The sequence below is a fragment of the Erinaceus europaeus genome, chromosome 8, assembly GCF_950295315.1.
Source record: "Erinaceus europaeus chromosome 8, mEriEur2.1, whole genome shotgun sequence".
NCBI classification, from domain to species: domain Eukaryota; kingdom Metazoa; phylum Chordata; class Mammalia; order Eulipotyphla; family Erinaceidae; genus Erinaceus; species Erinaceus europaeus.
The window spans coordinates 110,135,742-110,163,050 of NC_080169.1; the positions used below are offsets into that span (position 1 = coordinate 110,135,742).

A 27,309-nucleotide genomic window follows, 5' to 3' on the forward strand; every position below is an offset into this window, starting at 1 on the left:
TAAATGGAGCTGTGGAGAGATAAGATACTGGTTTTGCAAAATGCTTTCATTTCTCCAGCACCACCATAAGCCACATGTATATGTATGTCTATATATAATATATATATACAATCATATATATACATGATTATGATCCCATTCATATGACAGTTGGTTTAACAGGGCTTGGCTTTCTGTGTCCCTAGATAATAGACCTTTGTTCAACTCCCATCCCCCACCATTTATTTTGATCTATTTGACTCACAAGTGCTGCTGCAACTCCAAGAGCACTGACTTGTCCAGGCTGCTCTCATTGGAGAGAAGGAAGTGAGGAAGCTCCACATCTGACAGGGGTTCCTTTCCTGACGTCCTGAGCAGGGAGGGTCCTCTATCCCAGCGCCCGAACTCCCCAGCACCAGCTGGGCCTGAAGGTTCCTCCAGGGGAGAATGTTCCTCATAGATCAGCAGATTCCTGGATCTCACTGAGGGCAACAGGAAGTGACAGGTGTCAGGGAGGGCTCACCAGAAATACCCCTTCCCTCACACCAGGCCTGGGGCTGGAGGCAAATAACAATTTGTGGGTTGTTATTGCCCAGGGCTGAGGCTGCCAACAGGAGTTGGCTTTCTGTAAAGGCTTTGGGGTTTGGGAGTTTTGGGTGCATTGAAAAATTATACCAATTATACAGCGCTGAAAGAACAATAGGAAAGCAAATAAACAGGAAGCAAACTGCCACCCCCATGCCTTTGAAAATAAAACTCCCCTCCTTGCCTACCCATAACCATCTGGGGGAAACAATGACTGGGGAGAGGAATCAAAGACTGGGAACTCTCCAAGACCCAGTTAAAAGGGAAACCTTCCTAATGAGGAGGTCTCACATGGAGAAAAGGTACAAGGGCAGAAAACTGTGTTGCCACCCAGCAGCTGAAGTCACAAAGCCAAAGTTATAAATCAAGCAACAGAAATAGTTTCTTTTGTTTCATAGCAGTGCTAGATGGCTCTATAGCAATGTCCATAGGATGCTCTGTTTGGCTTCCATATGAATTTAGAGAGACCTTGCCATAGCAAAACAAACAAAACATATATACACAAATGTAGCTATGTGTGTGTGTGTGTGTGTGTGTGTGTGTGCGTGTGCGTGTGCATGTATGCGTATTCTGCTTGTTTTTTGTTTGTTTGTTTGTTTGTTTGCCTCTAGGGTTATCGCTGGGGCTTGGTGCCTGCACTACAAATCCACTGCTCCTGGTGGCCATATTTTCCATTTTTTTTTTTTTTTGATATGACAGAGAGAAATGGAGGGGGTGGATAGAGAGGGAGAGAGAAAGATAGACATCTGCAGACCTGCTTTGACAATTGTGAAGCATCCCCCCTGCAGGTGGGGAGCCGGGGCTTGAACCCAGATCTTTGTGTGTGCCACAGCCCAGCCCCCCCCCAATGTGTGTAGGTGTGTGTGTGTTTCAAGGGATCATTGGAATTATCTGCTTGAACTGTCAGCATTTCTATAATTTACCTGGTAGAAATACAACACACCCCACAGACCTCTCTAAACTGTTAAACTGTGCCAACACCAAATTCAATGCCCCTTTACCCACATGTGTTCTTAAGATATAGTTACTGCTGTCTATATTATGTACATATACCATGGTCCCTACAAACCCTGTTATTACTTCCTACATGTTTAAAAGTGATTGTCGACTTAGGTGATAAAATCACACCTTTCTTATCTAATGCTAGAGTCCCCATATGTTCTAAACCTTGGGCAGAATGCTTTGTGAGACAGAGTGATTCTTTCATTTCATTTTATACATTCTTGCTGTTGGAACACACAGCTCCATTCAGTAGAAACAGAAACAACATGGGTTCCCTTAGAATGGCATGAAAAAGGCAGGAGAGACAGCACAGAAATTGTGCAAAAGGCTTTCATGCTTTGCCTAAGGCTCAGAGTTCCCAGATTCAATCTCCAACTCCACCATAAGCCAGAGTTGAACAGTGCTCTGATATCTCTCTCTCACCCTTTCTCTCAATAAATAAATAAAATATTTTTAAAAAACTGGCATGAAGAGCTGATCAGTCTTCTAAACAGCCCCTCTTCCCAGAGCCATAGACACCACTCTTAGAACTCAGAAGTAAGGTAGCAGAATATGCCAGGAAACATAAAGGCAAGAGCAGTAGTTTGCAAACTGTGCTCTGTTGAATTCTGCAGGTTGCCAGTGGTGTTTAAGCTGGAAATGAGAGGCACAGCAGGGAGACCCAGCAGACTGGGAGCCAGAAGCCCCCACATTCCTCTTGAATGTAGATTCAACAGAGAAGTCACACTTCCATCAGTTGAATAAAAATTAAAAAAATAAAACGACATTCTCTTCAGACAACATATAGAAAGTGTGGCTTTCAAAGGCTCTAGAAATGCAGGAGACATTCCCCAAGTTCTCAAGTGCTGTCTTACCAATGGAGGCTGTGTAGGGCTCTGACATGGAGTGCTGGCTGGGCAGTGCCATCTTGGTGGCGGAAGGATAGGGCCCATAGCCCTGAAAGAAGCTGCCAAAAGCAATGGCAAAGCATAACACGACGACCTGCAGAAGGAAGAGAGAATGTGGGGGAGCTGTCAATTCCAAGGTCCACAAGGCTGCAACACCTAGAAGGGACAGAGAGACTCAGTTTGTGAGACACAGAAGGTGAACAGCTTTGAAGAGAGCTGGATGCCACTTCCAAACTAAGAGAACTTGGACTCGGCAAGTGAGGGAGAGACCGGAGGCTGGGGGCATGAGCCCAAGGTGGTGAGGATGTGTGCCATTCTTTTGGGAAACTCACCATGAGGCAGGTGCCAGTCTGTGTGCCTGCCAGCTTGCAGCTGCGGGAAACCTTGCCCATCACCAAAGCCTGAAGTTTCTGTAGCTGCTGCAGGAGAGTTCTGAAAATGCAAGACCACAACCATGAAGGGAGTCTGAGGATGAAAAGGATGCTGCTTTGTGTGTGTGCTGGGGGTGGGGGTGGGGTGGGAGCAAGTCTGACCCAAGTGCCAGCTAAGCCACTGTGGTTTTGTGCCTGGATTTGAGTAAGAGCACCAAGGGATGCAGAGCTTCCTGGGCTTCTGATTCATTCTATTTTAACAGCCTTTCCAGTGCCCAAGCTGTGTCTGAGTGTCCCAAATTCTCTCTGACATGCTTACACCTGTATATCAGACAGAGATTTATTTTATTTTATTTTATCTTATTTGATAGGACAGAGAGAAATTGAGGAGGGGAAAATAGTGAGGGAGAAAGGCAGAGACACCTGCGACACTGCTTCACTGCTAATGAAGCCTCCCCGCTACAGGTAGAGAACTTGAGTCCTTGCACATGGAGATAGAGAGGGAAAGATACAGAGAGAGAGATACCTGCAGCCCTGCTTCACCACTTGTGAAGTTTTCCCCCTTGCAGGTGGGGACCAGAGGCTTGAATCTGAGTCCCTGTGTATTGGAATGTGTGCTGCTACCTGGCCCCTCCTCTCTCCTCTCTCCTCTCTCTCTCTCTCTCTCTCTCTCTCTCTCTCTCTCTCTCTCACACACACACACACACACACACACACACACACACACACTCCTTCCCCCCCTCAATTTCTGCTTTTATAAAAAAAATAAAATATTTTTTAAAAGCCCATTACTAGAAAAACGATAAACTAAAAAGAAGAAAAATGTCCAGAGAGAAAACAGGTTGTGTCCACCAGCACATGGCTGATAGACTGAAAGAAAGAGAGTGAAAGAGAGAAGTAAGCATGGCAGGAGGGCAGTGAGGAGCACTTCAAGTCTGTGGTTCTTGAAGACTCATGGCACCTCCACTGCCTGGCCAAACCAAGGAGTGTCAAGTGGTACAGTCCGTATGGAAAACAGTATGGAGGTGGTTCAAAAATTAAAAGCAGACGTGGCCAGCACCTGGTTAAGTGCTCACATTACAGTGTGAAAGGACCTGGGTTCAAGCCCTTGGTCCCCGCTTCCAGAGGGAAAGCTTCACAAGTGGTGAAGCAGTACTGCAGGTGTTTCTCCATCTCCCTCCCTTTGTATCTCCCTTTCCGTTCTTAATTTCTCTCTGTCTCCATCCAATAAAAATAAAAATATTAGGGAGCTGGCCTGTGGCACAGCAGGTTAAGCAGATATGGCAGAAAGTGCATGGACCAGCATCAGGATCCCGGTTCGAGCCCCCAGCTCTCACCTGCAGGGAGTTGCTTCACAAGCGATGAAGCAGGTCTGCAGGTATCTATCTTTCTTTCCCCGTCCTCCCCTCCTCTCTCCATTATTCTCTGTCCTATCCAACAACAATGACATCAGTAACAACAATAGTAACAACAACGATGATAAACAACAAGGGCTGTAAAAGGGAAAAAAGAAGAAATAATAAATAAAAATATAAGAAAAAATTAAAAACAGATCTAGTGTACAATCCAGCCATCATCCCACTTCTGAGAATTTATCTGAAGCATATGTAAACACTCATCTGAAAAGATATCTGTGCCTCTATTTGCATTGTAGCACAACTCACAATAGGCAAGATATGGAATGACCCAAGGGTCTGCGGGCTGAAGAGTGAATGCAGCTGTAGAGGGACATATGCACTTTAGGGCGCTCAGCTGCAAGAAAAGATGAAACCTGGCACCTGCAGGGACGGAGAAATAAGTCAGAAGGCGAAAGAGAAATTCTGTGTGAGATTTTACTGATTTATAAACTATGAAGAAACAAGGCAAGTGAAAAAAGAAAATGAAAACAGACCCTTCAACTCTCCTGACAGAGGAGACGGTCTAGAACAGGTAGAGGGGTCAGTTGGATGGTGGCAGGTGAATAGAGAAATTAGATGAGTAGATGAATAGAGAAATTATTTGGCTATTGGGAAAGTCAGGATGTCTTTTTCTATCTTTTTTAATGAGAGTCTTTTTTTAAAAAATATTTTTATATTCTTTTATTTATTGGATAGAGACAGCCAGAAACTAAGAGGGTGATAGAGAGACAGAGAGACACCTGCAGCACTGCTTCACCACTCACATACCTTTCCCCCTGCAGGGAGGGACCAAGGGCTTGATCCTGGGTCCTTGTGTATTGTAATATGTGCACTCAGCCAGGTGCGCCACCACCCGGCCCCTTCTAGGTTTCTATTAAATACTTTTATGTATTTATTATTGGATAGAGACAGAGAGAAATTGAGAGGGGAGGGGAGATAGAGAGAGAAACAGAGACACATACTTACAGCCCTGTTTTACCACTGTGAAACTTTCCCTCTGTGGGTGGGTTCCAGGTGTTGGATAGCATGCCAGCTCCCCCTGGCTTCTGCTTAACCATATGCCTATATAGGGATTGACTGATCCCATTCAAAGCTTTGGTCTATTTACATAAATCACTTTTACATTTACATAAAGCACCACACTCCCTCCAGGGCATTGGTGGTTTAGTGGTAGAATTCTCACCTGCTCCACCCCCTCTCCTTGTCACACCCTGATCCTCTCCTTGTCACACCCTGATCTTCCACCAGTCACCTTTTGCACCACCTCTCTATGTCACATCCTGTTTCTACCCTACTTGGAGAGAAAAGTGACTGGTGAAAATCAGAGTGTGACAAGGAGAGGGGGGGAGCAAAAACATATCATGAACCAGTGGGGATTGAACCAATGCCCTGCAGTGGTTATGTAAATAGAATACAGTGGTTATGTAAATAGAATGAAGTGGTTATGTAAATAGAATGAAGTGGTTATGTAAACAGAATAGTGTTGAGCAGGGGGGATTAAACCAAATGAAACAGAAGAGGTTTTAGAAGCATACCGACAATTCCCCCTTCCTTTTTAACTATGGTTCAACTATGACAGTAGATCTAAATTTGCATTTGAAATTATATGTCTTAGTTACAAGTTTATCTCCTCCTGTGTGTTGTAAACTATATGTTTAATATGCGTGTTTCAAGTTTGGTAAACATTAACTTAATGGTTAAAGTGTAACTTTGAAGCTACATTCTTACCAGGAGAGGTAAAAACAATTCATTAAAGTAACTGAGTGTTTAAGGTAAAACTCTAAATATTCAATGTGACAATTCATCATCTCCTAAATTAAAATACAAATCCTCTTTACAGGACATTTTTGGAAAAAGAAAGGGGGAATTGTCGATATGCTTCTAAAACCTCTTCTGTTTCATTTGGTTTAATCCCCCCTGATTAACACTATTCTGTTTACATAACCACTTCATTCTATTTACATAACCACTTCATTCTATTTACATAACCACTGTATTCTATTTACATAACCACTGCAGGGCATTGGTTCAATCCCCACTGGTTCATGATATGTTTTTGCTCCGCCCCCTCTCCTTGTCACACTCTGATTTTCACCAGTCACTTTTCTCTCCAAGTAGGGTAGAAACAGGATGTGACATAGAGAGGTGGTGCAAAAGGTGACTGGTGGAAGATCAGGGTGTGACAAGGAGAGGGGGTGGAGCAGGTGAGAATTCTATCACTAAACCACCAATGCCCTGGAGGGAGTGTGGTGCTTTATGTAAATGTAAAAGTGATTTATGTAAATAGACCAAAGCTTTGAATGGGATCAATCAATCCCTATATAGGCATATGGTTAAGCAGAAGCCAGGGGGAGCTGGCATACTAGCCAACATCAGGAGCTTGAACCTGGGTCTTTGTGCACTGTAATGTGAGCACTTAACCAGGTGCACCACCACCTGGCCCCTTTTTTCTATGTTTTTCTATGTAAAAATACATCATGGCTTTTACAACTGAAGAGAAATGGCTTTTTTACCTCCACCATAGCACTGCTCAGCTCTGATTTCTGTTGGGGATTGGACTCAAGATCTTAGAGGCTCAAGCATGAAAGTCTGTTGTAATCCACCTGCATATCAGATTTCAGGCTCAGGGAAGAAGAAAAAAAAACTAGTACACAGGCCCTTTGGAATATAACCAAAATATGCCTACTAGCTATCTACAAAATGGAGAACCCCCAACTCTTCATCTGCACTATTCTAGCCTTTAGATCCATGATTATTCAACAATTTGTTTGGTTTTGTATGTTAACTCTCTTTTCAGCACCAGGTTCCAGATGCTAACATGATGCCAACCTGACCCCTGAGAAGATGACCCACCAATGTGTCCTGGAGCTCCACTTCCCCAGAGCCCTGTCCCACTAGGGAGAGAGACAGCCTGGGAGTATGGATCGACCTGTCAATGCCCATGTTCAGCTGGAAATCAATTACAGAAGCCAGACCTTCCACCTTCTGCATCCCACAATGACCTTGGGTCCATACTCCCAGAAGAATAAAGAAAAGAAAAGCTATCAGGGGAGGGGATGAGATATGGAGATCTGGTGGTGGGAATTGTGTGGAGTTGTGCCCCTCTTATCCTATGGTTTTTTCAGTGTTTCCTTTTTATAAATAAATAAAAAAAAGTTTGTTGCATAACCATTATGGTATCTCCTCAGCCCCTTACTGGAAAAACGATAAACCTAGAATTTATGCAAGGCTGGAAACCCATGTTAACCCTGCTGTATGGTATATTTGAAAGTTGTTAGTACAGTGGGTCCTGAAAGAATTCTCATCACCAAGGGAAAGAAGACCACAGTCTTTATTTATCTTCTTTTCATAACTACATGAAATGATGGACTGATTTAGCTTAGAAGACAACTGTTTCAGAACACACATAAGTCAAACCATTATGCTGTACACCTTAAACTTATACAGTGTTGTATTTTAATGTTACTTCAATAAAACTGGGAAGGGGGCAGGTGGTGGTGTACCTGGATGTGTATACATATTACCATATGCAAAGACCTGTGGGGGGGAGGAAGTTTCAGGAGCAGTGAAGCAGGTCTGCAGGTGTCTCTTTCTCTCTCCCTCTCTACCTTCCCCTTCTCTTTCAATTTCTCTTTGCCCTATCAATAAAAATAGAAAAATAAAAGCCTTCCAGGAGAGGTGAATTCATAGTGCCAGTACCAAGCCCCAGAGATAAACTTGGTGGCACTTAAAAAAACGGGGGGAAAATGAGAGAGAGAGAGAGAGATTGAGAGAGAGAGACTTCCAACTGGGCACCTGCTAAGAGCTGAAATCCAGGAAACACTCCTGTGACAGAATATGGTCTTCCTCCAGCAGAAGACAGAGAAGTAAAGCTTAGCTATTCTAGCCCTGATTTTGGACATGTGTGCACATGTTTAAAAGAGAAAGGATGAAGGCAAAAGAGTATATATACTCTTCATATATATATATGAAGGCCAAAGAGTATATACTTGGTGACACAAGGTCACAGAAAGAGCAGGCAATGGGATTCTTTTTTCTTCCTTTCTTTATTAGGGGGTTTATGAGTTTTAATACAGTTGTTAACACATGGATCCAACCTCTCTGTGATGAGTGACTATAAGACACTTTTACCCTTTCCTACCATGAGATTCTTTGTAAACTCTTGACACTGAAAGTTACCTGGGGAAGCTCTTACTACCCACTACACTGAATTAGAACCTTTGGGGTAGATTTCTATTGAACAGTCAGAGTTGAAATTCTTCCTTGCCTTCAGCTTTCTCCCCCCCGTCCCGAGACCAACACATAGAGTAAAGTGGAAAGGCTTCACAAGCAGATCTTTTTTTTTTTTCCTTTTCCTTGAGTCTAAAGGATTTTTCAGAAAATGCATGCTGTGAAATCACATTACAAGACCAGACTCGTTCATAGAAAAATGTCAGCTAGTCACTGTTTTGCTTTCCAGAGGGATTCTAGGATTTCATAGCTGGATTTCTTCTACACCACAGTTTGTCTCCTGAATAGCTTTCAGAGCTCAGGAAGAACAAGAAGGTTAAGGTGGTTGCTTCTCCATGGGACCTTCCATCTTCTACACCCCATAAAGAACTGAGGTTCAGGGGCTGGATAGTGGCATACCTGGTTGTGTGCATGTTACAATGTGTAAAGCCCCAGGTTTGAGCCCCTGGTCCCCACATGCAGGGGGGAAAGTTTTGTGAATGGTGAAACAGGGCTGCAGGTGTCTCTCTTTCTCTCTATCTCCCCCTACCTTCTTGATTTCTGACTGTCTCTTCCCAATAAGTAAAGATAATTAAAAAAAATAAAGTTTTACAAAAAGGAAGTAGGAGAAGAAGGAGAAAGAAAGGAAGGAATGGAGGAAGGAAGGAAGGAAGGAAGGAAGGAAGGAAGGAAGGAAGGAAGGAAGGAAGGAAAGAAGGAAGGAAGGAAGGAAGAAAGAAAGAATTCTGGTCCATACTCCCACAGGGTAAAGAATAGGAGTTTTCCAATGGAGGGGATGGGACACAGAACTCTGGTGATGGGAACTATATAGAGCTGTACCCCTGTTATCTTACAGTCTTGTTAAATCACTAATACAAAGTTAAAGAAGAAGAAGAAGAATTAAAATAAGAAAAAGAAGGAGGAGGAGGAGGTTAAGGTTGGGCAGAACTGTCAGTTGTTCCCTGACAAAGGTCTATGAAACCAGTTCTCCCTGACCTAAGTCAGCTGAGAACAGGTTGGCCCTAAGAATGATATTTGCTCTTGGCAGTTAAACTAATGCCAGTGGGGAAGAACCAGGGTAGCTCATAGCACATGAGTCTGAACTCAAACACCATGTGGCAGCATGGACACTAGATTTTTCCATGCAATAATCTCAGTCCAATGTATCATTAGTGTCACGAATTTAAATTCTATTAAGAGGGGTCAGGTGGTGGCTCACCTTGCCATGTGCAAGGATCTGGCTTCAAACCCCCAAGTCCCCACCTGCAATGTAAAGTGGTGCTGCAAGTGTTTCTCTTTCTCTCCCCCTTACTATCCTCCCCTCCCCTCTCAATTTCTCTCCCTCTCTATCAACAAAATGAAAAAAAAAAAAAAAGTCCACCAGGGGGAGTGCATTCATCATGCAAGCATCCAGACTCAGCTATAACCCTGGTGGCAATAAACACAAACACACAAATATGTTACATTATTCATGCTGGTATTTAGTTGCACATTGATTCGTTTCATGATTATATAATATAGACCTGGTTGTTAGGTAGGAAAGAGAGAAATGGAGAGAGGAAGGGAAGACAGAAAGGGGAGAGAAAGATGTCACCACCTGTGAAGCGACTCCCCTGCAGGTGAGGAGCTGGGGGGCTCCAACCGGGATCCTTACGCCGGTCTTTGCGATTGGCATCATGTGCGCTTAATCTGCTGTGCTACCACCACCTGACTCCCAGGTATTTTCAAAAAAATAATAAAAATTTTAAAAAGCCCTTGAGAAAATATTTCTCTCCAGGCCATTTATGGATGTTTGTCCAATCCAGAGGAATAGAAATCATATCCAATACTCAGAAAGACTCCTTTCTAGCTTCTGATTGAAATGGCTAGACCTAGAACCCTCTTCCCTAGGAAGAAAAGCCCCCAAGGATGATTCTCCACTGTCACCAAAAAGCAGACCCAGATCTGCCCAAACCCCATTGGAAGTAATGGAGGCTCACGGTGGGAACCCAGCTGAAATCAGTGTCATACATTAGGAAGAACCATCTCTGCGTGGCTGGCACAACAGAGAAGGCTTCATGCCCGCTAGCTGCTGGCTCTTTTCACTTGTTATTCATCAGCACATCCCTCTCAAACTCAGAAGTAATTATATTCTGAATCCACTGCAAATGAAAATGGTTGTTTAATGGCCCCTGATTTCTAACAGTTTATAATCTGGTTCTTTAAGATGAGTAAATACTTTGTTCCAAACAGTTTTTGCAGTGCGCAAGTTGGATGGGAAGCAGCGATGATTGATAATGTGCTGTTTGTGGCTGCTTCTCCTCCTCAGATTAATGAAGGTGAACTGAAGGGATGGGGGAAATGATGGCTCCTGAGGGTTCCTCCCATAAGAAAGCCGAAGTGATCTCACCCGAGGGGCGTTATTAGCTCATCCGTACCAGTACCTCAACAGGTTTCTATAATCCAGTTAAGTTTGGGAAATTCGGAGTCCGGCGGTAGCGCAGCAGGTTAAGCACACATGGCCCAAAGCGCAAGGACCAACATAAGGATCCTGGTTCGAGCCCTGGCACCCCACCAGGGAGTCACTTCACAGGCAGTGAAGCAGGTCTGCAGGTGTCTATATTTCTCTCCCCCTCTGTCTCTCCCTCCTCTCTCCATTTCTCTCTGTCCTATCCAACAATGACAACATCAATAACAACAACAATAACTACAACAATAAAAACAAGGGTAACAAAAGGGAAAATAAATAAATAAATAAATATAAAAAAAGGTTTGGGAAATCTATAACTCTTATGCAACAGAAGCACTGTTCTTGTTTGTTTTGTTTTTTTGTCATAAAGGAAGAAAATCAGCAGGAATTGAGGGGGCATGATGGAGTTTTAGAACTATGTGAGATGCTATGGGATAGATCTATTAAGTGGAAGACTTGAGAGGAGGAAAACCAGAACCTATCTAGCTGATAGATAGGTTCATATAATGCTTCATATAATGCTTAACGTGGTAAATCACAGTCACTTAATAAAACCAATAAGCGGGAGTCGGGCAGTAGTGCAGCAGGTTAAGCGCACGTGGCGCAAAGCACAAGCACTGGTGTAAGAATCCCAGTTCAAGCCCCAGCTCTCCACCTGCAGGGGAGTTGCTTCACAGGCGGTGAAGCAGGTCTGCAGTTGTCTACCTTTCTCTCCCCCTGTCTTCCCCTCCTCTCTCCATTTCTCTCTGTCCTATCCAACAATGACATCAATAATAACTACAACAATAAAACAACAAGGACAACAAAAGGGAATACATAAATGTTAAAAAAATAAAATAATACCAATAAGCAAGGGCCGGGTGGTGGCACACTAGGTTGAGTGCACATGTTACAATGTCCAAGGACCAGAGTTTGAGCCCCTGGCTCCCACCTGTAGGGGAAAGCTTTGCAAGTGGTCAAGCCATGCTACAGGAGTCTCTCTTTCTCTCTTCCTCTCTATCACCCCTTCTTTCTTGATTTCTGACTGTCTATATCCAATAAATAAAAACAACAAAATAAAACTAAGTCAATAAGCAAAATATCTCTTAATTAAATAGACTTGTCTTAAATCTAATGACATCCACACATTGAAAAACTCAAGTGAGAGTCATGCCTACTGCTAAATAGAAAAGGTTCTTTTTATCATTATTTATTTATTTATTCATGAGAAAGATAGGAGGAGAGAAAGAACCAGCCATCACTCTGGTACATGTGCTGCCAGGGATCGAACTCGGGACCTCATGGTTGAGAATCCAATGCTTTATCCACTGCGCCACCTCCCGGACCACTAGAAAAGGTTCTTATCAACAAGGACCATGCAGTGTAAGTGAGCAGACATTAAAGTCTGTCTTGTTTTCCCCATGGTCCCTCACTCTCCCTCTTGGCTTCACCCGTGTTTGTTTCTTAACAGTAAAGAATGTTTGTTCCCGTGCATTATGTGTTTAATGTTGCTTAGCTAGAGTCAGTCATGGGTGGGTGGAAAGAATAAACAGGAACAAATACCAGGTCCCACTGGGGTGATTTTTTTTTTTTAATGAATTAAAGACTTGTCTATCATACCAGAAATTGTCAAAGACATAGGGTAAACATCAGCAGAATACTCTACAATGTCAACTTCAGAAATTTCTCCAGAGACTCAAGTCTAATGGCAAGAAAAACAAAAGTTAATATAAACCAGTGTGATTACATCAAACTGCAATGCTTCTGCACAACAAAAAAGAAGCCATCAAGAATACTGCTCCAAGAAGGATGACAGAGGACCTAGTGGGGGTTGTATTGTTATATGAAAAACTGAGAAATGTCATGCATGTACAAACTATTGTATTTACTGTTGAATGTAAAACATTAATTCCCCAATAAAGAAATAAAAAAAAATCCATCACCAAAAAAAAAACCATATCCCACTGGAGAGGAGAAAATATTTGCACACTGTATATTATTCAAGGGGCTAAAGTATTATACTACAACATTTGGGACAAAATGGATGGAACTGGAGGTGAAAATAGTGAAATAAGTAGAAAAATGAAAGGCATCTACCAGGTGATTTTACTCAGACATGGAATATAAATAACTAAAGCAAGCATACTAGGGAAAAAAAAATGGAACCAAACTGTCTCTTGAACTTTGTGAGAACTATGATGATTATAGGGGGGGGGCACAGAATTTTGGTGGCAAGTGCAATGACTTATACACACACATATGAATATTTAACCATATCCCTAAAATGTATGATTTTTGCAAAACACTATTTAACCATTACTAATAAAAAAATTTACCAAAAAAGTATTCAACAGACAAAAATCAAATAGACCTACCACCCTATTCAGTGATGCCTATCTCATGCATTGATTTATCCAGAAACATTTATCCAAAGGGGTATATGCACACCTATGTGCATTACATCATATTATATATAATGATCATGATTTGGAAATAACCCAAGTGTCCAATGACAGATGAGTGGCTAAGGAAGTTGTGCTATGTTGGGCAGTACGCCAGCTTCCCCCTGCTTATCCCTGCAATCTATTTACATAACCAGTTACCTAGGAACCACCTTGCCTGCAGGGCATTGGTTTAATCCCCACTGGTTCACATGTCTTTTTGCTCCGCCCCCTCTCCTAGACACATCCTGATTTCCACCAGTCTCTTTTCGCTCCACCCTCTCTGTCACATCCCGTTTCCACCCTACTTGGTGAATATATATACAGCTGCTCTTTTGTTTTAACACACTTGGGATTGCCTTCCGGCTCCAAGAGTCCCAGAGTCTCTCTCCTGCAACACTAGCTCCACACAAGTTCCTGATCCCTCTCCCATGCAGCAGCCTAGGTTGGCTCCAGTTGAGTTCTCTCCAACCCAGAGAGCACTTGCTCGGGAAGAAGCTCCCTCAGGCTCTCCCAGCAGTGCTACATACCACAATGCAATACTATTCAGCTGTGAGTAAAAAAAAAAAAAAAAAAATTAATGAATTTTTTTTTCCTAAAGGGGATCATCCAGGGTGAAATAAATCAGATGGAAAAGACAAATACTAGATGATCTCACTCACAAGTAGAAATGGAGAAGCAATGCAAGGAATCAGACATGGTGAAACATCAATGAACCTGTGGATCTATTTCATCAGATCTGAGGTTACTAAAGGCAAGGATGGAAGGACTTTATGGGAGAGGGTGCCCGGGTGCATAGTGCCCTACAGAGGAGGAAAATGGCATTTTGTTGGGGGACAGGGTATGAACTCTACCCTTGAGACAAAATCTTGTGGAACAATGTTTCCTAAATAAATTAATAATGATTAAGAAAAAAAAAAAAAAAACCAGAATCCCTCTCTGGTTCATTTATCTCAAAATGTTTATTTCTTTATTTATCTATTAATATATTGGTAATAGAGAGGCCAGAGCATCATTCTGGCATAGATGGTGCCAGAGATTGAACTCAGAGCCTCAGGCATTAAATCTTGTGTTCTACTTGCTGAGCCATCTCCCTGGCTGCTGGAGAGATCTTGAAAGTATAATATAAGGTCTCTGGGGGGAGGATGTCACTTATCAACATATCTAATTTATTTAATAACAATCAGCAAGATCATGGGATAAAAGGGGTATAATTCCACACAATTCCTACCACCAGAGTTCCGTAACCCATCCTCTCCATTGAAAGCTTTCCTGTTCTTTATCCCTCTGGGAGCATGAACCCAAGATCATTATGGGGTGCAGAAAGTGGAAGGTCTGGCTTCTGTAATTGTTTCTCCACGGGATAATATCTAAAAGTTCTACACCAGACCACCATGTCCCAAAAACTATGACCGATGATTGATCTAACCACTGAATTCAGCCAGGTGCATTTGTAACTAGGTCTCATTTATCTCACTGACTCATTATACTACTCTTTTTCTTCCTGAGTTGGCCCTAGATGAAACCCTGAGCTTACACAACATGAGTCTGTCACCCTCCCACGCTGCTAGATCCTAAACTCACAACAACCCTTGTCTCAGTTTACTGCACTTCGTGCAGCAAGCATCTAGACCTTGACACTGGGTGACAGCAACAGAAGACACAGCCACAGTGAAATCCAGTTTAATAGCCATGAGATGCATCTAGGGGTTTCAATAATAGTGGCACAACCACAACCAAGAAGGACAAGTGCATTTCTCTGAATATATCAAACAGAAAATGCAAGTGATCGGTAAAATAACCCAGTCAGATATCAGGAAGTCAATCCTGAGCTTCGCTTGGGGGAAGTGAAAACTACACATTCTGTCTCTCTGACATCATAAAAGCGAATGGATGGCATTAGAATTGCTAGGCTGTAGATCATAGGACTCCTTAACTCCATAGGACTCCTTAACTACACTTCTTAACAAAACCTCAAAACCTAGATATAGACCAGGGTCCATAGGATAGGGCATATGTACATGTATCTCTAAGTTAGGGGAAAATATAGACCTTAAAGTAAAAGTGCACAATAATTTTCAATGGGACAATGAATGAAGAAAGTATAAATAACTAAAAAGTCACCTTAAAGTACCTAATGAAACAGTTTCTACTTGGACCTAGATACCCTCCTCACCTACCTCCTATTACATGTTCCCCAACCACTCCAAAGCTAACCATGTCAGACAAAGCAAGGACTACAAAACCTGACAAAGGCAAGAGACTGGCATACTTTAATGACTCTTTAGTCACTATCAGGCCACCCCATCACCTGGGGCCCTGGTCAGGGAGCCCCGGGGTTCCCACACAGACACAATGGGCCTAGTTCTCTAACAGATCCCTCTTGCCACTGTAACTGGTCATCTCCATAAGGAACAATACAATGGACCCTTTTGTGGGCTCCCATAGGACCTTTCCCACATGTGGATCAATAATGCTAGGGAATGCCTCATTCTCTACCTACTACCTGAGGAAGATGGGTCCTGAAATTAGTGCAGCCTGGAATGTTCCTAGCCGTGACCACAGAATGTGAGCTCAGACCTACAGGGATGCAGAGGTTACATAGGCTCCTGTGCAGAATGTGGGCCCCAGATCAAACTGATGGGTTTACAGTTAACAGTATTTATATACTGTCCCCATATTTCGGAGCTACTTTCTTCCCTGATCCAGCTTTCGAGTCCTTTTTCCAACTATGACACCATCCCTCCAGACAATAACCTGGGTCCACCTACATATTAGATGTCAGACTCAGGCAAAAATGAGTGAAATCACAGGCCCTCTGGAATATACCGAAAACAGACCTACTAGCTTTTTACAAAATGGAGACCCCAAATCTTCATCTGCAATATTCCTGCTTTTAGGTTCATGATTAGTCAACAATTTGTTCTGAATTATATCTTTTTTTTTTTTTTTGGCCAAAGATAGTTTGGGCCTGTTATTGATCTAACACTCTGACCGTTGAGCAAGGCTAACAACCTTGGCCTGGTGTCCAAGCAGCTGTTCTGGATACACCATGCCCCCCACCCCCGCCTTTTTTTTTCCTTTTTTGCCTCCAGGGTTATTGCTGGGGCTTGGTGCCTGCACTATGAATCCACTGCTCCTGGAGGCCATTTATCCATTTTATTGCCCTTGTTATTATTGTTGTCTTTGCTGTTGTTGTTGTTGGACAGGACAGAGAGAAATAGAGAAAGGAAGGGAAGACAGAGAGGGGGAAAGATAGACACCTGCAGACCTGCTGCACTGATTGTGAAGCAACACCCCTGCAGGTGGAGAGCTGGGTGCTGGAACCAGGATCCTTATGCCGGTCCTTGCGCTTTGCGTCATGTGTGCTAAACCCTCTGTGCTACTGCCCAGCCCCCTCTCCATTATACCTTAACCCTTTTTCAGCCACTAAGTTCTGGATGACACTACAATGCCAACTGACTTCCTTGGGCAGAGGACCCCAGCATGTGTCCTGGAGCCCCGCCTCCCCAGATCCTTGCCCCACTAGGGAAAGAGAGAGAGAGGCTGGGAGTATGGATCAAACTGCCAATGTTCATGTTCAGCAGAGAAGCAATTAGAGATGCCAGACCTTCAACCTTATGCACCCCACAATGATCCTGAGTCCATAAAGAATAGAGAACCTATTAAGGGAGGGGATTGGATATGGAGCTCTGGGGGTGGGCATTGTGTGGAAATGTACCCCTCTTAACCTATATACTTGTCGATATTTCCATTTTATATTTAAAAAATAAGAATTTCTAGGCTGGTCCACAATCACTGGAACAGAAGAACAGGTTTCTAATATAACCAAGTAGTCAGGGCAGACTCCACTAGAATTTACAACTTAGCCACTCTGCACCAGCCATGACCTTCACTTTGGACTCACCCTACTATCTCTAATTCATCACAGCAACCAGTTCCTTGGCCTTCATTTTTACATTCCTCTTCATATTTCTACTTATCTATAACCACCAGGAAAGAAACATTTCTACTAGCTGTGTGTGCATGTCTGATAGACCAGGGTGTAGTTGAAGAAAGAAAGCAGAGAGCAAAGAAGAAAGGTCTGTGATGCCCAGCACAGAAACCTCTAGATGCAAACATTGCCAGGTAATGTGACCTTGACTTAATCTTCAGCAACTCAGAAGATAATAATAACCACAAAACAATAAAACAACACGAGCAAAAAAGGGAAAAAAATAGCTTCCAGGAGCAGTGGATTTGTGGTGTAGGCACGAAGTCCTAGCAATAACCCTAAAGGCAATAATAATAATAATAATATAATTTTCTAGTCCTATTTCTAACTCTGAAAATATCTCCCCAGACAATACCTTGGGCCCACCTGCATGTCGGGAGCAGGCAAAAATTAGTAAAGTCACGGCCCCCTTGGAATATACCTAAAATAAATCTACTAGTTTCTTACAAAAAGGAGACCCCAAATATCACCTCTTATATTCTTGCCTTTAGGTTCCTGATTATTAAACAATTTGTTCTTTTTACTATCTTAGTGTTTTTTCAGACACCAATTTGCAGATGCTACTACAATGCCAACCTGATTTCCCCGAGCAGACAACCTCACCAGTGTACCCTGGAACTCCACCTCTCCAGACCCCTGCGCCACTAGGGAAAGATAGAAACAGGCTGGGAGTATGGATCGACCTGTCAATGCCCATGTTCAGCAGGGAAGCAATTACAGAAGCCAGATCTTCAACCTTCTGCATCCCATAATGATCTTGGGTCCATACTCCCAGAGATACAAAGAATAGGAAAGCTTTTAAGGGAGGGGATGGGATATAGAACTCTGGTGGTAGGAATTGAGTGGAACTGTACCCCTCTTAGCCCTCTTATTCTATGGTCTTGTCGATATTTTTGATTTTATAAATAAATTTTAAAAGAAGAATTTATTATTATTTTTTATCTTTTTATTTTATTTATTATTGTATGGAGACAGAGAGAAATTGAGAGGGGAGGGATAGATAGAGAGGGAAAAAGACAGGGAGAAACCTTGGAAAACCAAGTCCCTGGTTCCTTCTTTCAAGAAGAAAGCTTTACAATCGATGGAGCAGTGCTGCAGGTGACTCTTCTCTCTGTTTCTTTGTCCTTCCATTCCTACCTCTGTCCTTTACCCTCTTTTAAAAAAAATAATGCTTATCTGAGGTTCTAAAGTCTCAGATTCAATCTCTGGCACCATCATATACCACAGTTGAACAGTGCTCCAGTATCAAAACAAAAACAATGATAATTCTCCTCAAAAAAAAAAAAAAGAATGCTGAAATGGTGGAGATACTTAGGCACCAAGTTCCAGTGAAAACAGTGGTGGTACAAAAACTTAAAAAATAAAATGGCATGCAGATACCTAACATGGGAAGATGGGAAATTTTACCCATTGTCAACAATTGTACTGGAAACCATTAACCTCTCAATAAAATGAAAAAAAAATGACAACTATAAAAGTCAACCATAGGACACATCCAACTGTAAATTCAAAAATTCAGTATAGACTTCTCTTTGATCACTATGTTTTAAACTATCAGTGACCATGGCTATTTTTGAATTAATGCACTGTTGGGCTACCAGGAGCAAGGTCTTAATTTAGAGGAAAGAATATTCTTAGTTAGCAGACATTTAACTGGGCCAAGAAATTTTTTCACTATTTGTTCAATCAGAATGCCCAACACTCAATTGAAAAATGCAGATTTTTGGTCCTGTGGTGAGATATAAAAATAAATTCCGTGGATGTCCTCATACCATTCCTTGCAAAAAAGCAGTTGAAAGCAGCTGCCAGTCTTGCCCAGAATAAAGCACCAACATCCTTGTCTCCAGGGAGTGAGGTGTAGCAAAGGAAATTGGACAAAACATTCAAGAGTAGCTAAGAGTGTGAGACTCAATCCTATCTTCATCGGGAAGTGCACTGATAGCCTTATGTGTTTGCTTTGTAGCTGGTTTAATTTTGTTCCCTTCTGTTTCCTTTCTTTATGAGGTAATGAGCATCACTGCATGCTATGCAATGAACATTTGGGTACTTGAATCTTCATGCACGTGGGGACAGGATCCAAGCAAGAGAATAACTGTTGGTTCCCAATTACTTCTGCACCAGGAGCATTAACCAGGCTCTCCCCAGAGTTATGCTGTTCAGTGGTCCATCAAATTTCATAAGACTCCTCATCGAAAATGCAGTAAGCTTGGTGGTGGTGCTGTGTGTGTGTGTGTGTGTGTGTGTGTGTGTGTGTGTGTGTGTGTGTGTGTTATTTATTTATTCTTTTTTCTTCTTTCCTTCCTTCCATCAATCCTTCCTTCCTTCCTTCCTTTCTCTTTTTATGTCCTCTTCATCTCTATTCTTTCTTTTTCCCCTTTATTTCTTTTCTTTCTTTTTTCCATCTTTTTCCCCCTATTTTATCAAAGCACTGCTTATCTCTGGTTTATGGTAGTGCTAGGGATTGAACAGAGGGCCTCTGGGGATTCAGGCATGAGAGTCGGTTGCATAAGCTGCTTTGCTATCTCCCCAGCTCAGCTGTGCTCCGATGAGTGAACATAAACAGCTCTTTGGCTAACTCAGTCTTCAGTAGAGATAAAGTACTTCTCTCACATCCTGAAAGAACTCTCTAAAGTCACATTTTCCAAATCCAAAGCATGAACTTTTTAGTGGGTCGTGAAAACAACTGGGCTGTCACAGGCATATTTTCTAATAAGACAGAGTGAAATAGGACACACAATGTCAGAGTCACAGGCATATTTCCTAGTAAGACAGAATGAAATAGGACACACAATATCAGAGTGTGTCATGCAGTATTCAGGCGGGAAACATTTGCATGAGCTGTGGATGAGCTGTAGCTGTGTGTGGGGAATCTGAACACTACACAAAATGGGAAGTGATTACAAAACAGAAGATCAAGTGCTGCTTATCTAGTGCCAACACACACACACACACACACACACACACACACACACACACACACACGTCTCAATGACTAACTGGTGACTTCACGAAGGGAGAGCTAGTGACCTATGTTCTTCTGGAGTAAAATCCCAGGCCTAGTCCACTCCAGCCTTCTGGAGTGAGTGCCTGGAGCTCTCAGAGACAGCTCTCCCCATAGGGCACACACCTGACTACGCCTGTGGCAAGGTTTTGAGCCCTAGAACTACATGGGAATGCCATGGAACTGGAGGAAACTCTGGTGCTCTGGTACCCCTCTCCCTCCCTATCCTATGACTTGAAGTTAAAGAGGAAGAAAAAAGTAGACTTGAAAGTAGTAAAATTATACATGTGCAGGTACCAGTTCTGTAAAATCAACTAACTACATAAATAAATAAATAAAATTAATACCTACGAACTTCTGAGAATTAAGAGAAGAATGTCCAAAAGCTAAACACTCCAAGTTCTGAAGTCAGAAAGCATATTGGTAATTAGGAGTTGTAAGGGGCAGGATGGAGGTGCACCTGGTGGAGTGCATGCACAAGGACTGGGGTTCAAGACCCACCTGTGGGAGGGGCTTCATAAGCAATGAAAGAGTGCTGTAGGTGTCTCTCTGTCTCTATCTTTCTCTCCCTCCCTAGCCAACTTCCCTCTCAACTTCCCTCTACCCTATCAAAACAAAATCAAATAAATAAATTAAGATGGTTAAAAAGTCTAGATAAAATCTACACACAATGAAATACTGCACAGCTATAAGAAATGGTGGAATATTTTTTGCCACAACATAGAAGAAGCTAGAAGGGATTGTATGGAGTGAGATAAACTAGAAGGAGGACAGGTACTGGATGATTTCACTCACAGACAGGCTCTAAGAAGCAAAGCAAAGAGCAATCAACTCACACTGCAAACCTCAATGCACTAGAGGCCATCACAGAGGATTCAGGGGCTCAGAAGGAGAAAGGGAGGAATGCTAAGGGGGAGGTTGAGGACCTCAGTCTCTCTGGTGGAATAATATGATGGCTTGGTTGAGGGTGAAATGAACCTGTCTTGGGGAAACACGAAAATGTTCCCTTGTGACAACCAAAATCCTACATGTTAACATTTTCTCAATACAGTGATGTTAGAATTAAAAAGATAATTAAGAGTTCAAGATGCTACATAAGGATATTGAAGGAGTGCGTGAATTGTCTCAAAAATTGTTCTAATATTTTTAATGTGGTCCTGTGGAATGAACTCATATGTACTGAATAGCCCCCAGAAGCAATCATTTCCCCATTTATATTTGACAGCAGGATAGAGTGGGATAGAAAGAGAAACTTTGGCACTATGTGATTCTCCACATGCTGTTAATGTTGTTGCCCTGAGGTACCAGGACTTGAACCAAGTATCTCATATATGGATACACATGCACTCTATTGGATAAGCTATCTCCCTGCTCACTAAAGTATTCTCTTTAATTGAGATAGTGAATCAGAAAGACTAGAGCATCCCTCCACCATTCTATGTGGTAGCTGTGATTAAACCCAAGGTCACATATACGCAAGGCATGCACTCTACCTCTGAACCATCTCCCTGGCCCCCTCAAATACTTCTAAATGCTAAACCACAACACGTACAAAAGACAATCACATTCTGCTGAAACCCTAGACTTTGAATAATACTCATTATAAGCTTTTTATTTAAGTTCTGAAGGCTGTTAATGCAAGTAAAATGGGGGGAAAGTATAAGTGGTTTAGACAGAATTTTCACCAAAGGAAAAAAGAAACTAAAGTCATGGAGACATCAAAACATAGTTTAACAAAGTCAGGCCTACAAAGGCACAAGTAAGGTGGGTCATCTATTCATGTCCAAGGGCCTTTCTCTGCTCAGCTAGGGGTGACCTCCCTAGTTACAGGTGGCCTAAACTATGCTATGACTGCCAAGCTCTGATAGCACACCTAGATGAATATAATAGTGCGTCAGAAGAAAAGAACACATAAGCTGGTCCAAGTGACACAGCTGTGTGGCTGAACAAACAAACCAGAAGAGCCAGAGGCCAAAGCCCAGTGGACACAGCTGCCAAGGCCTTTACCAGAAACCAGATCTTGATTTCAAAGAAAAAAAAAGTCACAACAGGCTCAGAGAAGTGGATGATAGTTTAGAGAAAGGTCAAAGAGGGTAAGTAAAGTGTTCTTATTTCTGACAGAGTTATGTGCCAGGACAAGCATGCTTCTTACTCCTTAGAGGTCTAGGGGGAGAGAGAGACAGACAGAGAACCAGGAGGCCCACATAGAGAACACCTTCAAGTGCCTCCTTCTTAGCCTAGTTCAGGCCAGCAAACTCTGTCCATGTGTGTCCATAGCACCTGCTCCAGAACTCCCTCCATGGCTGGGTCTAGACTGAGGCTTCTTAGATTTCTTAGATTTCCTCACCCAAAAGTGATGGTCCAGGCAGGATGACTCCAGACCACAACCTGCTCCCTTCTCTTCCCATCTCTGGGCCTGCCCTCACACTGATGGGAGACAGTACTTACTCTCTTCTAGCTTCCTGAGCTCAGATAAAAAGGAACCCCTTTCCACCTGGAAGCCAATAATGAATACGGGATGATCTCACTCATAGACAGAAGTTGAGAAACAAGAACAGAAAGGGGAAACACAGATATAACTTGGACTAAGTTTTGTATATTGCATCAAAGTAAAAGAATCTGAGGGCAGGGACTTCCAGGTCCTGGTGCTGATGGTGGAAGAGGACCTAGGCTGGGGGTGAGAGTGTTTTACAGAAAATGGAGAAATTTTACACATATAGTATCAACCCAATTTACTATAAATCATTCATCTCACCCAATAATTTTTTTTAAAGAAGAAAAAGAAGGAGGGAAATGGACAGAAAATCTGATCTTACTGTGACAAGGAAGATAAGCCTACCCCTCCCCAACCCCCCATCCCTAACTTCCATATCTCATCCTCATTCTTTCTCTTCTTTCTTTTTCTCTTGCTGCCCTAGACCAAGACCAAAACTTTGACCAGCTCCTCACCTAAGCCATGCTGAGGAATTTGGGACCTGTGGTTCAGGGAAGCTTCTGGACCATCACACCTCTTCTACTGTCAGTAACTCAATGTTTGGACTGAGGACAGGGTGAGATGACAGAAACACACCTGTGTTTGTGTTGGTATGTGTCGCTGTTCTCTGGACAGGGGGTGTGGGCAGGTGTGCTTGCTGCCTGTGAACAGACTCTAGAGGGACTGGAGAGGGTAGCCCATGGCAGGAAAGGTGAGCAGGTGTTTGACCCTTGACCACACTAAAGAACAATCATGGACCTGAGAGTGCTCACCCAGTAGAGTGTGCACCTTACCATGCTCAAGGCCTTAGGATGGAACCCAACATCACGTGTCAGCACCATGGACAGCACCCAGGGAGTTGCATGGATGGTGGGCAGGGCTTTGGGGTTCTCCTTTCTCAGCACCATGAACATCACTGTGGGAGCCCTATGAATGGTGAAGAAGTACTGAAGTGTCTCCTTTTTTTTATTATCTTTATTTTATTTACTAGGTAAAGACCGCCAGAAATCGATAGGGAAGGGGGTGATAGAGAAGGAGAGACAGACACCTGCAACACTGTTTCACCACTTGCAAAGCATTCCCCCCTGCAGGTAGGGACTGGGGAAATCAAACCTGGATCCTTGTGCACTGTAACATGTGCACTCAACCAGGTGTGCCACCACCCAGTCCCATGTGTCTCCTTTCTATCTCTCTCTCTCTAAAAACAAAAGAATGAAATAATGAATTAATCTTTTTAAAATGTCAAAAATAAATAAATGGAAATAAAAGAATGAATAAATTGACAGGGGAGCAGCATATGTCCAAGGCCCCAGTGCTGCATTAATAAAGAAAAAAGTGAGACTTCTTTACATTATAACCTCTGTGCTGGGCCCTGTGAGGGAGTCTTCTTCCATCAGTGCTTAGCTGACGATCCAATTCAGATCTTTTAATTTGTGCTGCATTCATCAGCCACTTAGGATACTATTGGCTTCCAGGTGGAAAGGGGTTCCTTTTTATCTGAGCTCAGGAAGCTAGAAGAGAGTAAGTACTGTCTCCCATCAGTGTGAGGGCAGGCCCAGAGATGGGAAGAGAAGGGAGCAGGTTGTGGTCTGGAGTCATCCTGCCTGGACCATCACTTTTGGGTGAGGAAATCTAAGAAATCTAAGAAGCCTCAGTCTAGACCCAGCCATGGAGGGAGTTCTGGAGCAGGTGCTATGGACACACATGGACAGAGTTTGCTGGCCTGAACTAGGCTAAGAAGGAGGCACTTGAAGGTGTTCTCTATGTGGGCCTCCTGGTTTTCTCTCTCTCTCTCTCTCTCTCTCTCTCTCTCTCTCTCTCCCTAGACCTCTAAGGAGTAAGAAGCATGCTTGTCCTGGCACATAACTCTGTCAGAAATAAGAACACCAGTTTTAAAAGAAAGAGATACAGAAAGGAAGAGAGGAAGAATAGAATTCTGCTCACTTTATATAGTTATGGGGATCAAACCCCAGGACATCACACATGCAGGGCAAACAATCCTATCCACCTCACCCAATCCAGTAGATTTTCTTTAATGAGATTTCTAGGAGACTATAATGACCAGGACTCTCAGGCATGATAACAGCAGCTACTCTGGCCCCAACATCACATGGACATATAATTCCATAACTTCTCTTGCAGAATAACCAATATCAGATTCACATAGCCAGTATCTACAGAGAAAACGACTGTCAAAACATGGATTGTTCTGTGGAATAAGATGTGTCTCGAGTCAGTGTTCCACAGAGGGGAGTTCTTTCTCAAAACCCTAAAGAAATTAGGATTCTGTAGCCATACAGTTATACATATAGGAATATATTAAGTGTGTTTTGTTAAATGGGAAAATGTGTTTATTTTCAGATAGAGGCAGAAAGGCAAAGAGACAGAGACTGAAAGAAACCGCAGCACCAAAGCTTCCTTGAGTGCAGTGGGGCCAGACTTGAGTCTGGTCTTACAAACCACTGCACTGAGTTATTCTGCCAGCTCAGTGGGAAAAGTTCTTCACAAAAAACAAACAAAAACTATATATAATATAAACACACACCTGTAGGCTATCTCCTGATGGAAACATACTTCAAATGAGAATGTGAGCCTTTTTTAAAACTTTTTTTTACACCATATTTTCCTTTTTTTTTTTCCCCTACAGTGGACATACACTAAGAAGTACTTGCTTTTTCCCCCACCCTACCCCCCCCCACACACACACACATTCAGGTCTCGCAACCTAGCTGATGCTGAGCTTGTGCTGCCCCTGTGTGGTCACAGAAAGATATAGCACCAGGAGTCCCAAGACAGGACACAACTTGGACCAAACCCTCAGGGATCTTTGATTAATTTCTCTTCCCCCTTTAGGTCCCTATAAGGCCTGAGTTTGTCCAACTCATGGAAATGGAACTTTCATTCAACAAGGACATGGGGGCATTCATGGACTCAGGATGCTAAGGAAATGGACACAGGCAGTGGGGTGAGAGCAGAAGGGGGACCAGTATGGCAGGAGTGAGTGAAGAATGGAAGGCATGAAGCTTCCAGAGAGGTATGGCTAAGACCAGCCCTGCAGCTGGAATCTGAACTTAGTGCTGGAAACCTTGTACTCTTCCTCGTGGGAAGCCAGGCCGGCCTCCTCCCCGCTCATTTGTCTACCTTAGAGGAAGTGAGGGAAGGGCCGGGTGGTGGTGCACCTGGTTGAGCACACACGTTGCAATGCACAAGGCCCCAGGTGTAAGCCTCCAGTCCCCACCTACAGGGGGAAAGCTTTTCGAGTGGTGAAGCAGTTTTTAAAAAAGGTGAGGAAAATCAGCAGGCTCATAAAGACCAATATTCCTAGTGACGTTAAGTTCAATCTATAACCAGAGTGGTCTGCATCAGAGACAACAGACATGAAGATACAAGAAGTGGGAGCCAAGGTTGATATTATGATCCAATGACAAGAAAATGGTGAAGTTCAGCCCTCCTCAGCATCCCAGTGCACCTTGTGTGTTCTCTCCTCCACCTTCCTTTTCAGCTCTGGCCATGACCTGCACCTACCCGCCCCCCCTCCCCCAACACACACACATACACAACTTCCACCAGGCAGCCCCACAAAGCAGCAACTCTGTGCAGAAACACTTACCTGTTGGTGTTCTCCAGTGCCTCCACCTTCTTCCGAAGCTCCAAGTTCTCAGTGGAACAAGACTCTACCCTGCAGAGGAGAGAGTGAAGGAAATGAGTTGTATAGACAGAACACACACTAAGACAGGCTAGGGTAACAGCAAGAGGGAATCAGGGATGGAGAGAGAGCCAGAGATTCTGGCAGGTGAGGCGCAGAGCCTGGACAATTCAGAGTGGGGAAGAAAGCACAATGACAAAGGAAAAGAGAACTGAGTAGCATGCACCTCAGCATTGGGAAATAGATGTATTTATGGGGCTGGGGATGGCACATCTTGTTGGTATGCATGAGACCCCTTCTGTTTCATTTGGTTTAAATCCCCCCTGCTTAACACTATTCTATTTACATAACCACTGCTTTCTATTTATATAACCGCTGTTAACAAGCACCTCCCTCCAGGGCATTGGTTCAATCTCCACTGTTTCATGATATGTTTTTGCTCCACCCCCCCTCCTTGTCACACCCTGATCCTCTCCTTGTCACACTCTGATTGTCACCAGTCACTTTTCTCTCCACCCTCTCTATGTCACACCCTGTTTCCACCCTACTTGGCAAGTATATATAAAGACAGCATTGTGAGTTTTAGAGTACTGTACCTTGAATTTAGCTTAGCTCGTCTTAGATTGTGCTGCGTCCTGCATGAATAAAGAGATACTGCGTACAACCCAGACATGAGTCCCTGGTCATCTGTTACCCGCCCGTGAAGCCAGCCCGGCGAAAACAACCTAACCCGTCGAAAACGACAACATCTGATTAAGCGCACATGTTGCAGTGTGCTAGGACTGGGGTTTGAGCCCCTAAAGGAGGAACAGAGAGTCAAAACAGGGCAGTGAGTCCTTCTGCATGGCCTTAGAGAAATGATTTCAATTCTCTGCAGCTCAGATGACTCAACTATA

At 43.1% G+C, this 27,309-nt stretch overlaps 1 protein-coding gene across 2 annotated transcripts in view; it reads right to left on the reverse strand.

Annotated features, from left to right (window-relative positions):
- Window positions 1-27,309, reverse strand: part of CREB3L2 (cAMP responsive element binding protein 3 like 2) — a 186,031-nt gene that overhangs the window by 18,483 nt on the left and 140,239 nt on the right. For both annotated transcript variants that reach the window (XM_007525164.3, XM_060196648.1), the window contains exons 8-11: window positions 26,378-26,446; window positions 2,786-2,885; window positions 2,421-2,547; window positions 245-461 (exon numbers count right to left, since the gene is read on the reverse strand). In XM_007525164.3, the coding sequence (XP_007525226.1) occupies window positions 245-461; window positions 2,421-2,547; window positions 2,786-2,885; window positions 26,378-26,446 (513 nt within the window). The remainder of the gene's footprint in view (window positions 1-244; window positions 462-2,420; window positions 2,548-2,785; window positions 2,886-26,377; window positions 26,447-27,309) is intronic.